The 12,868-nt window shown below is 51.3% G+C and overlaps 1 protein-coding gene across 1 annotated transcript in view; it reads right to left on the reverse strand.

Annotated features, from left to right (window-relative positions):
• Positions 1-12,868, reverse strand: part of LOC137427450 (fibrocystin-L-like) — a 186,226-nt gene that overhangs the window by 66,468 nt on the left and 106,890 nt on the right. The window contains exons 12-14 of the mRNA XM_068116962.2: positions 5,857-5,971; positions 3,780-3,898; positions 89-215 (exon numbers count right to left, since the gene is read on the reverse strand). Coding sequence (XP_067973063.2) covers positions 89-215; positions 3,780-3,898; positions 5,857-5,971 — 361 coding nt within the window. The remainder of the gene's footprint in view (positions 1-88; positions 216-3,779; positions 3,899-5,856; positions 5,972-12,868) is intronic.

The raw sequence follows: 12,868 nt of genomic DNA on the forward strand, positions 1-12,868 counted from the left end.
ATCATCACTAATATCATCATCACCACCATCATCATCACCACCATCATCATCACCACCACCATCATCATAATCATCATTTGCTGCTCACCTGTGTGTGATTTGGCCAAATTGTTTTTCAGTGAAAGTGTGAATGTATTAACAATTCCTTCCACCTCATTAACCTCGGTGTCTTCAGGTCCATAGGTTGTAGTCGATAGGACGACCTTATCACCCACCTGTGAGCAGGTATTGCCATGTTATACAATTAGCAGGTGGTCACGTAATCCACTCGTTTTAAAATACCTGAGACAAACTGACGTCAGAATTAAATATGTCACACCAAACTCTTTCTAGGTAGTAAAAGGCAAAGGTATGCCTCGTTGTACAAAGAAAAGAGCAATATAACACAGCCATAACAAAGTTGGTGGGACAAAAGTTGTTGCCAAACTTTATCTACGTTAAGTTTCTCTGTTGTGATGGAAGTTTTCGATATACAAGTGAAGGGACCCGTTAATGGTGAGTGGTAAATGGTGAATGTGATTATTTGCTGTTACGTTACAGGTTTTTGACGTGGAGGTATTACTGACCCTGTTGTGCCTCTTATAGTGACGATGGAACTTTTGGTTTATGATCACCTCTGCCACCAAAGGTGGACCAAAGGTGGGCAGGGGTTTTATTTTCACCCCTGTTTGTCTGTTTGTTTCTTTGTAAGCACGATATCTCAAAAACGTGTGGACAGATTCGGACGGAACTTGGCGGAGAGGTAGCGTATGTGACGAGGACGAATGGATTCGATTTTGGTGAAGATCCGGATTCGGATACAAGAATTAATTTTTTTAGCTCACCTGGAATGAAGTTCCAGGGAGCTTCTGCGATGGCGCGTCGTCAGTCCGTCCGTAAACACTTGCAACTTCCTCTCCGAAACTGCTGATGGGATTGTGACCAAACTTGGCACAAATGATATTTGGTATGTTGTGACTAAAGTTTGTTCACGGCATGAAAAGATTCGGGGTCTAAGGGGTCTACCGGGGGTCAAAATTGATCCAGGTTTGACCCCCACCCCAAAAAATAGGTATTTGCTTTATCCTCTGCAACTACAAACACTATTTCGATGAAACTTGACCACAACCTTCATCCCCCGTGATATACCGAAGTTTGTTCTCAGCATTAAAAAAGATCAGGGTCTAAGGCGGTTAATGGTGGGGTGTAGTTGCAGAGGATAAAGCAAATACCTATTTTTTTTTTCGGGGGGTGGGGGGAGGGTGGGGGTAAGGGGGGGGGGGGCAAACCTGGATCAATTTTGACCCCCGGTAAACCCCCTTAGACCCCGAATTTTTTCATGCCGTGAACAAACTTGCATTGCAACATATCAAATATCATTTGTGCCGAGTTTTGTTACAATCCCATCAGCAGTTTCGGAGAAGTTGCAAGTGTTCACGGTCGGACTGACAATGACGCGCCATCGCATAAGCTCCCCGGAACTATGTTCCAGGTGAGCTAAAAATTCGTGAAAACCAAATACTACAATACGTTAATTCGTCAATGCAATGAGCATTTCCAAATGGCCACATAAGGCAGGTGGCCACATAATCAAGGTTATTGAACATATCCCTCTTGTCTACCTACCCTATGCATACTCCCCTACCCCCCATTCCTCCCCACATCACTTATTTGTCCAGGTTTCCCTCTATTTTGCCCTTTGACCCTCATGCTGTTGGCGTTCTCTGCTCTTTCTGCTCTTCTTTTTGTTCCGTTGTGTCCTGATCCATTCGGTGTTCTATCTCTTCCATGAGCCTAGACCAACAAAAAACATCACAATGCTCTATCCAAATCTTAATGCCGAGTATTTTGGTCACATGAGACAGGTGGCCACACAATCGAGGCACAGGTTAGCTCGGCCTAATTTGTTAAATGGCCTTTACACCATATCACCGTAAACGTTTGCCAATTAAGACACCAGATCAATGTCCACCATCGGGCTGTGGTAAGGTATGTTTTAGTGTGAAGTCTTGTCTGGAATCATCATACTAAAATACGCCATTTGTGTCTGTCTGTCTGATGAATTTTTGACGCCAATACATTCCGTCGTTACTTATCCAATCTCAAACAAACTTGAAAGGATGACAAAGGGTTACATAATGAAGGTTGTAGCGCATTCATTTGCCCCCCTCCCCAAGGGGGTTTTCTCCCCCGAGTGGGTTTTCTCCCCCGAGTGGGTTTACCCCGCCATTGCCGTCAATGGGGTTGCACGTTGAGGTGTATATCAATGTTAAATTAGCTTTATCGTGGCGTATTTCCAAAGAAGATTTATCGTGGTGTTTTTCCAAAGACGCTTTTAATAACAGAATTAATTATAATAGCATATGATTAATGTTATTACAAAACAATATTAATACTAATAATGTCCCACTTCCCCCAGGCCTTTTTCCTGCAGTGATAACGTGTATAAATAGCTTGTAGTTATAATGGCGTTTCTGTGGGAGCAACGGCTTCAACATGAAGTAAAAATCTTATAAACCACAAACACGTATGATTAGCTTTTTAAACAGTCGCTAATGCTGTTAATAACCCTAAATGAAGAAATTTGGAGGAATCCCAACATCCGTGAAGTTAGGTTTACTTACAGAACTGAGCGAAGATCTACTGTACTCCATATAACCCACAAATGTTGGGTTAATAACATGGCCCTTTCTGCCATTACCGTGGCATTTTTCGTAGCGAACTTTTGAAACTCGCTCCTGCTGTTTCATACGAAACTGAAAGGGAGAAGCTCGGGTTGTGCTCCTTTACCAGGCAGCTAGCTAGCGCTTGCCAAGCCAGCCGTTCCTTAACGGTTTTGAATGGAGTGCTTGCTCAAATGCTTAAACCACTTGGCGATCTCTCCACAATAAACTTGGTAAATGAACACACACCCAATGTTCTTGAGACCCACCCAAAGATCGACTGTAATCTATATACCCCAAAGAGGAATGACCCTTCCTGCCCCTCCCGGAGTCTGCGGGTGTACTAGTTGTTCAAATACAAAGACTTAGCGGGCCAGAAACCTTCATGTCGGCATCCATCTTGACCATCATCCCCGTGACCAATCCGAAATGTTTCTCTGCAGCTCTCATTGGAACCGTTTGAAAGCACCTTACGTATCAAATGCCATCCCTCTTCACTCAAACACAAGGAAATGCCAAAATGTACGGTTTATCAGTGGAAACGTCGCCAACCTTTGATCCCTTAAAATTGGAAGCGGGCCTAAACGTAATAAGGTTCTTTTGTAATAAGGGAAGCAGGCATAAAAAGACTGAGGTTCCTCCAAGCCAAATTTGAACAGAATTTGATGTCGAGAATGAAGGAATGGTGTACGATCACAATTTGGTGCAAATAAATAAATGTAGTATAAACAACATGGCGCCCTGTGCTGGAGACATAACAGGGGTGGTGAGGACCCTTGGAGACTCAACAAGAATCCAGTGGGAACTCCTTATACAAAAAATGTTTGGCAGAAATTGAAAGAAACTTGTTTGGTCCACAGGTGAACCTCACGCCAATCATCATTCAGGTAAACTTGAGTGTGAGGGGAAACCAGCTCGAGCAGCTCCTGTCCCAGTACCGCGGCACAATGTACCCAATGTTTCCCAGACAATTCCGCCAGAGCATCGAATGTCCCTGAATATGGCATCTTAGTACAGGAACGTTCTGCCATCAAGGGTGCTGCAGTTCTGCCAAAATGCCCTCAACAGTTAAGACCGCAGACCCAATTACTTAACCGGGAGGGAGACCCGAAGAAACCTTGTGCAACTGGAACTCACCTTCCAATGGACGTCCTTACTCAGCACAACTTTTTTTGTCCCAGCTGAGGCCTTCTCCTTCAATTCCACGTGGACAGGACTCGGAATGGCTGCATGGATACTTATCTGACCGTAAACCCCTGCATGGAGATGGACAGTGTCAGAGATGAAATAGCAATTGAAGTGTTAATGGTAGAACCCCAGAAGAATCGCTAATTCTATTCACGAGACCACTCTCGGCCAACAACTTTGCCAACCCTGCGCCCAACTATCAGGAGCGGCTGACCGGGTGGGTGGAATCTTGTTGTGATGTGCTCAGTGGATATGTTCGCATTCTGTGCCTGAGTGGTGACCTGTCCAGGTTTGGTGCTCGGTCTCGAAAACGTTCATGACTGTCTCTTCGCAAAGACCGTCTGGACAACCGTCCCATCTACTTTCTGAACAATCCTCTCCAAGAAGTTCTGTCGCCCAATCTCTTGGGTCTTGCCATGATCTTTCCTGGGAAAAACATATTTCCAATCTGGCCTCCAAAGTCAGTCGCCGACTGGGCATCCTCCGTCGTGCAAAGTCCTTCCTTGGCACACCTGAGCTCCTCACCACATACAAGGCTTTCATCCGCAGCTCAATGGAATACTGTTCTCCCCTCTGGGCTGGTACTCCTGCCTCACACCTAGCTCGGCTTCACGCTGTTGAAACCAAAGCTTTCAGAATCATTGGAATCTCCTGCGATGAAGTTAACTCCGAGGGCCTTTCACTCACTCACCGCAGGCAGGTTGGTGGTCTTTCTGTCTTCTACCGACTCCTCTCCGGCCTTGATACCCCAGCTCTCTCTGGGCTCTGTCCCACAAATATTCCTACAGGTCGCACAAGATCTGCCAGCAACCCTCTTATGGTTAAACTGCCAAAATCAAGACTCTCTATTCACCCTCACTCTTTCATTCCTCTTTTTTCCCACCTCTGGAACAAACTCCCTCATTCTCTTCAATCCCACTCCTCCCTCCAGGTCTTCAAAACAGCTGTTCACCACCATCTCTTATCTTCCCCCATCCAAAACCTTGATCTTTCCTGCCCCCATTAATTGACCCCAGACCCACTTTTCTGAAATACAAACGTATTTCCTGGAAGTCGTAGCAGTGTCCATGTGTTGTTTTTTTTTACCTCTCCCACGCCCCCCCCCCCCCCTTCCCACGCCTCCTCCCCCCAAGCCCGCTACCTCCCACAGATCTCCCGATGTCCCTGTTCTCTACTATTGTACTTGTGTGCTTCCCACTCTCTCCCCATCTTGTCTCCCGCTCCCTTTATTTCATCGAATGTGTCCGTTTGTTTTTTTGTGATTAATGTTAGCTCTTACACGATCCTCGATCTTGAATACAAAAATTTAAAATAAAAAAAAGATTGGCCGTGCACGTCCAAGCTTGCCTGTGCTCGTGACATGGTGGTCTGCCAAGAGTACAGGCCTATCAGCCTACCCAGTACCCACAATTGATCACTTGTGAATATCAACCCGAATTTCCAGCTACTCTCTGGATTGAGCCGATATGGCAGAAACTTAAAAAGGGATCATCCATCTACAAGAGGGCGTTGCCGTGCAAGAGGATTCACCTTTGAGCTGGGATTGAGCTGGGAGGATAGATGAGATGTACGTGCACTCACCTCTGAGCTGTCTAGCCTGGGTTTGAATGTTGGCCGAGCTATCAACTGTCATCCTTGTGTCCCACACGCAGGGATATCCATCATCGGTAATGTGTCAGCTGTTTCTGCAAGGTTCTCCGAGCCCAAAGTGCTTGCCAGACTTATTTTCAGTGTCTGCGTCACATCCATCATCTCCTCTAAAGTTTCTCATTCTTCCCCATTTTCTTCCTCTCTGGTCCATTATTAGTCGTTTTGTGGTCTTTGCCTCCTTTCCTCTTTGTGTACGTCCATCCACCAACCCTTGCATACCCGTTGGTAGTTTACGAAGGTGCTACCCTTTTGTCGTTCAGCTTCCCCGTGACTCTAGAGCTAGACCTATGGAAATAAAAAATTTTAACCTGTGAATATTCTGGAACTCCTTTACAGTGTCAATCTGAATAAAAGAGATTGAAGACGTGTTCCTCACCAATTCCTGCTGCCGCTCCAGCAATGCCATGAGCTGACGCAGCATTACCCTTGATGATGACCCTTGCTTGGCCTGTGAAAGGGGAACTTATCGAGCCAGCCACCAAACTGCCATTCTGGGAGAGGAAAGATTGAAAGAAGAAATTACAAAATGTGATAAGTTAGCAAAAAAATTGTTGCCCATCTTAAGAGCAAGAACAGAACCGTGAGATCCGAACAGCAACCGAGATTTAAGTAAAGATGTCTAAAGAAACTTGAACACAGGAATAGAAATCGTTACACCCCCGGTGGGTAAGTGTCCAATAACTCCCCCCTATCTGCAAGGAAATTTGGGCATGAATCGGCGTCACGGACATACAACTGTAGCGAATCTGCCTGGCAAGATTGGCCTGGCGAGGCCATCAAGCAATTAGCTTTAGGGGAGCTTCAGCGCGAACCCGATCTGCCCATCTAACTGTTTAATTTGCCAATTTAATAAGGGCTATAGAGCCCGATACCAATGACTACAAACACAAGTTCTCATTAACAAGAACATGGATGAGGGGGAGAAGAAGAAGAGCAAGGCAGTGATGTTTTTCTTTTTCTTTTTTTTTCTTTCGTTTCCTCCATGTTTTTCCCATCTGTAATCAGGTTAAATTTAATGCTTCTAAAACTAAATTTCTTCCTATCTCGCTCTCTAAAACTCCTCTCCACTCTCCAATCTCCTTTGAAAGCTCCACAATTACACCATGTGATACAATAAACCTACTAGGTATTACCCTAACTTCAAATCTATCCTGGAATCCACACATTATACAAATAGCTAAATCTGCCTCGAAGAAACTGGGAGTCCTGTTCAGATGTCGAAGATTCTTCTCCTCTCAACAGTTGCTTCAACTATATAAAGGATTGATTCGTCCTTGTATAGAGTACCGCTCTCACATCTGGGGAGGTTCTAGCTCCACATACTTACTCGACAGAATTGAATTAAAAGTAATTCGACTTATCAACTCTCCCAATCTGACCCCAAAACTCGACCCGCTCAAATTACGCCGCAAAGTTGGCCCTTTCTCTTTTCTATAGATATTACTTCAGTTTTTGCTCCCAATAACTTGCTGCCTGTATACCTCTGCCATTAGCGAGACCACGGAATACTCGACAAGCCACTACATTTCATGATTACTGTGTGGCTATTGGCAACTCAAGCGTGGGCCGTTATGATGTTTGTTTCTTCCCCTCCACTGCCAAACGCTGGAACTCTTTACCTTCCCATGTCTTTCAAAACACTTATGATTTTCCCCTTTTCAAAAAGCAGATTTTCTGCTTTCTCAAAAACTCTGAGACTACTCTCTCCTTCTTTACTTTTCTATCAATGCAGCTCTTTTATTTAGGCCGGACCTCGATGAGGATGATATAGTCCGTGCCTGGAGCCTTCTACATTTAAAAAAGAAAAAGAAAAAGTGAAACAATGATCACTGATTGTAACAAATGAGAATAAAATTAATAACTCAGTGCACACTCTGGATGTCGACGGCTTAAACGAATAACTTATCGCATTCGCTCGGGGCACACAGGACAGAGAGAGAGAGAATAGACGAGACAGAGGAAAAAGGGAAACTTGCTCCATGTGTGAAGCTCACGCACACGGTATGAGTCTTTGGTCAAGCCCGTCGTCGCGGCGCCCAGCTGCATGTCTCCCCAGCCACACTTGTGCCACAATGCCGTATTGTGAACCACCACATGCCACAAAACCACCCTTGACCAGGCAGGAATCACGGCGCAGCAGGCAGGAACCATGAAGAGGATCGAGCAGGCAACCAATGACACAAACCAACCCCAAAGCAAAAGCCAGGAAAAAGAATGAACAAGCGCAATGTGCGGGCTAATATCATGGTGGGTCGGACTACCCACAGTGCGAGCCCATTGGCCGACATGGCCTGTCAGCTTGCGCTGATTATCAGGGAAAGCCTGGGAAATCCCACACCACGGGTGGTCCGTTGGCCTTAAGCGTGCCAGATGTCCACCATTTATGGTCACGTCTGTGTCGCATCTAGTATCCTCACGCTGACCCAACAATCGCGCTCGTGGGCCATGCTGATTGGCTGTAGACTCAAGAAGAAAAGCTATACAAGGACAGATTGCAATGGGGGAAGCTTAAGATCATAGGGAGGAGGGCTTAAATACAGACACGGGTGGGGAGACTAGATCTTTCTAAACACGTGACCGACACCTTTTATTAATTACAGGATTCACATCACACTTATTCTAACATTTATTATGAAATAACTACTGTATTCTAAACTATGCTCCATTTTATCCCCTAGACCAGATTCATAACAATATTTTAATCTTAATCTATAGAGGTCTTTACAACCTTTATATTGTGGTATACCATAGTATAGTTTAGTACTGCACAGTACAGTAAACTCATATTGGAAAGTACCTTTTAAATCCAAATGATTGCAGATTCTGATTCTGGTTCTGATGTATCATACTCTGATGGAGAGCGTCGGTGCGCAATACAGTTTCCTGGCGAGAGTTATACTGGGTGGTTTGCCATTGCCTTCCCAGCAGCATTTTGGGCAGAAATTTGGAATTTGGCCATTATAGCCCACCTAGTCTTTGAGAAGGACACCGTAGGATGGCTAACAACCACCAACTAATACTGGCAGACAGGACGCCCAGTTTAGAACGTCCATCTGAGGGACGGCACACACATTGACGAATCACCCTGCCCATGAAACACAGGGATGACAGTTTATAGCTGGGTCGAAGTCCGAACCCTGGCTACATGGCTTATAGGTGAGTGTGCGTACTTCTAAGCCATCCTGCCAGCCCAAATATCGATTACCAATGAGGCAGCCTCAAATAGATGTCTCATTATGTATGCCAAAAAAACAACGACAGATTTTTTGAACATTGTCTCCCCAATATATATGTTCCTTCCCCCCCCCCCCCCCCATCCGTTTATTCCTATGACCTCACAACCTCCTCTCATTTGTCCTCCACACTCCTTGCACATCCCATACCCTTCTTTCTTTCCTTTACTCTGCCCTTTTTCAGAAGTATTCCATCGGAATTTACTAGAGATTGAAAAAAAAACAATTTAACCCCCTTCCCCACCCCCCTGCAACCTACAACACCATTGTAGCAGTTCCCGCTGAATGTACACAATCGCCTTGCACCTGCCAGGACGCGGCCAGGGTGCGATCGCCATGCCGGGCTCGTCCGGACGGGCCCAGACGCACCTCTCCTGGGCATGCCCGGACTCGCTGTTCCCGGGCACGCCCGAAGCTCCCGGGCACGCCCGGTCTCGTCTTTCCCGGGCATGCCCGCTCTCGCCTTTCCAGGGCTCGCCCAGAGCGCCCGGGCACGCCCAGCCTCGACTTGCCAGGCCGCCCGGGCATGTCCAGACTCGCCTTTCCAGGGCTCGCCCAGAGCGTCCCGGCATGCCCGCTCTCGCCTTTCCAGGGCTCGCCCAGAGCGCTCGGGCACGCCCAGCCTCGACTTGCCAGGCCGCGTCCAGGACGCCCGGGCATGTCCAGACTCGCCTTTCCAGGACTCGCCCTTGACACCCGGGCATGCCCGGTCTCGGTTTTCCCGGGCAAACGCCCCGGCATAAATGTGTATATATATTGCTGCCCGATAAACGGGCTTTTCAGAATACCTGAGCTGTTTTGTTTCAATAAAGCAACTCGGACGAATTCCGTCTTTGGTCGCGTCAATTCTTTCGACTCACGTTGGAGCGCAGCTCCTTCACTGGTGACCTACCGACATGGACACGGCAGTGACTCTTAAACTGCCTACCTTCTGGGAGGCTCACGCGGCTGTTTGGTTCGCCCAGGCGGACTCCCAGTTCGCCCTGCGAGGCATCACCGCGGACGACACCCGCTTCCACCACGTCGTGGCAGCGCTCGGTTCCGCCACCGCGGCCCGCGCCCTGAGCCTCCTCGAGCACCCGCCGGCTGCTGACAAGTATGACGCGCTGAAGACGCTCCTCCTCGATGCTTTCGCCCTCTCACCGGCGGCAAGCGCACGGCGCCTGCTTGACCTGCCCGAGCTCGGCGACATGCGCCCGTCTGAGCGCATGGACTATATGCTCTCGTTGCTCGGTGAGCACTCTCTGGATTTTCTGTTCCGCGAGCTGTTCCTTCGCCAGCTGCCTCACCCGGTACGCCTCGCCCTGGCTGGCACGTCGATCACCGATCCCCGCGCCCTCGCCAGGGAAGCCGATAAGATCTCCTCGGCGGGCCAACACATCGGCGCGGTTACCTGGAGCCTGCCGCCGTCCAAGGCGACGCCCACGACACCCGAGTGCCCTGCGCGGTTGGAGGCCGAACTGCCGGTGCAACTGGCGGCCGCCACACCGCGCCGACCGCTTCCGACACGACGGCCGGGGCCTCCACCTGACAAGGCGTGGTGTTATTACCACGCCAGGTTCGGACAAAAGGCTCGGACGTGCCGACCCCCGTGCACTTTCGGCAAGTCGGGAAATGGCCGGGCCGGCGTTCATTCCCAGCCATGAGCACCGGCCACTCGGGCAACTTGCTTTTTATTCGGGACAAAGCGTCCGGGCGGCGTTTCCTTTGTGACACCGGCACCCAACTGAGCGTCATACCCGCCTCCGAGCAGGACAGGCGGAACGCCGTTTGCGGCCCCTCTTTGGTCGCTGCTAATGGCTCGGCCATACGCACTTTCGGCCCGCGCGACATCACCCTCTGCTTTGGCAGCCAGCGCTTTCAGTGGACCTTTGTGACCGCCTGCGTCCCCATGGCTTTGCTGGGCGCCGACTTCCTCTGCCCGCACGGGCTGCTGGTCGACGTCAAACGACGTCGCCTTGTCAACGCCGAGACCTTCAGCTCCCTGGCGTGCACGATGAGCAGCTCCGCGCCGACCGAACTGGCGTGCGCCCTCCCGACGGCGAACGAGTTCGCTCGCCTGCTCGCGGAATTCCCGGCCCTCACGCGGCCGACGTTTTCGGCCGTCGCAGTGCGGCATGGGATCGAGCACCACATACTCACTATGGGCCCGCCGGTCTACGCCAGGGCCCGCCGCCTCGACCCGGCCAAGCTCGCCGTGGCAAAGGCCGAGTTCGACGCTTTGGAGCACCTCGGCATTGTGCGGCGCTCCAATAGCGCGTGGGCCTCACCACTGCACATCGTGCCAAAGCCAGGGGGCGGATGGCGCCTGTGTGGCGACTACCGCCACCTCAATGACGCTACCACCCCCGACAGGTACCCGATCCCGCACATCCAGGACTTTTCCGCCCGTTTGGCGGGACGGGTCATATTTTCCAAAATTGACCTGATATGGGGATACCACCAGGTACCTGTCCGGGCAGCCGACGTCAAAAGGAGATGGCCGTCATCACGCCGTTCGGCCTGTTCGAATTTTTGAGGATGCCGTTTGGCCTCAAGAACGTGGCCCAGGCGTTCCAGCGCTTAATGGACGGCGTGCTGCGCGACCTGCCATTTCTTTTCGTCTATCTGGACGACATCCTCGTCGCCAGCACGTCCTGCGCCGAGCACCTCCTCCAACTCCGAACACTGTTCGGTCGCCTCAGCGAGCACGGCTTAATTGTCAACCCGGCCAAATGCCACATTGGCACGATGACCATTGACTTTTTGGGCCACCGCATCACCAAGACCGGGGCCGTGCCACTGCCGACCAAGGTCGAGGCCATCACCACGTTCCCGCGTCCCCGTTCCATCAAGGCCCTGCAAGAGTTCCTCGGCATGGTGAATTTTTATCACCGATTCGTGCCCCGCGCTGCTCAGCTCATGCGGCCCCTTTACGAGGCCCTCCGGGGCAAGCCGGCCAAGCATGACATCATTTGGTCCGCGGCCATGGACGCGGCCTTCACGAGCGCAAAACGGGCCCTCGCCGACGCAACGCTGCTGGCTCACCCGGTGCTCAACGCGCCCATCGCCCTCACTACGGATGCCTCCAACTACGCGGTGGGCGCCGTCCATGAACAATGGGTGGACGGGGTTTGGCAGCCACTCACTTTTTTCAGCCGGCAACTCTGGCCGAACGAGTTAAAATACAGCACGTTCGACCGCGAGCTGCTCGGTCTATTCCTGGCCGTTCGCCATTTCCGACACCTCCTGGAGGGCCGCCCGTTCACGGCTTTCGTCGACCACAAGCCGTTGGTCTACGCAATGGCCAAAGTCATGGAGCCGTGGTCGGCCCGCCAGCAGCGCCACCTCTCCGCCGTGTCGGAATTCACCACGGACATCCGGCACGTCGCCGGCAAAAACAACGCCGTGGCCGACTGTCTTTCTCGGGCCAGCGCGAACGCGGTCCACCTCGGCGTGGACTTCGCGCTCATGGCGGCCGACCAGACCACCGACACCTCGGTGCAGGCCCTCTGGGCGGCGGACACGGGCCTCCGCCTGGCCGACATCCCCTTTGCAGGCACCGTCCTGCTCTGCGACGTCTCCCAGGGCCAGCCTCGCCCCATCGTGCCCGTTTCCTGGCAGCGCCACATCTTCGCCTCCATCCACGGCCGTTCTCACCCGGGCCGGAAAGCTTCTCAGAAGCTGGTGTCGGCGCATTTCGTCTGGCACGGCCTTCGACGGAATGTCCGCGACTGGGCCAACGCCTGCATGGCCTGCCAGCGGGCCAAGGTCCACCGCCACACCCAGGCCCCGCTAGCACCTTTCACCGTGCCTGCACGGCGTTTCGACCACGTCCACGTGGACCTGGTGGGTCCCCTGCCCCATCGCGGGGGTTCACCCACCTGCTCACCATGGTGGACAGGACCACCAGGTGGCCGGAGGCCGTGCCCCTCACCTCCACCACCACCGCCGACGTGGCGCAGGCGTTCATCGCCACCTGGGTCGCGCGCTTCGGCGCACCGGCGGACATCTCGTCCGACCGCGGCCCGCAGTTCACGTCCGAACTTTGGGGCGCGGTCACCCGCTCGTTGGGGGTCACGCTGCACCGCACTACGGCCTACCACCCCCAAGCCAACGGGTTGTGCGAGCGGTTTCACCGCTCCATGAAGGCCGCACTCATGACCGGCCTTCAGG

This window comes from Myxine glutinosa, chromosome 5 (assembly GCF_964187855.1).
Source record: "Myxine glutinosa chromosome 5, kmMyxGlut1.1, whole genome shotgun sequence".
Taxonomy (NCBI): domain Eukaryota; kingdom Metazoa; phylum Chordata; class Myxini; order Myxiniformes; family Myxinidae; genus Myxine; species Myxine glutinosa.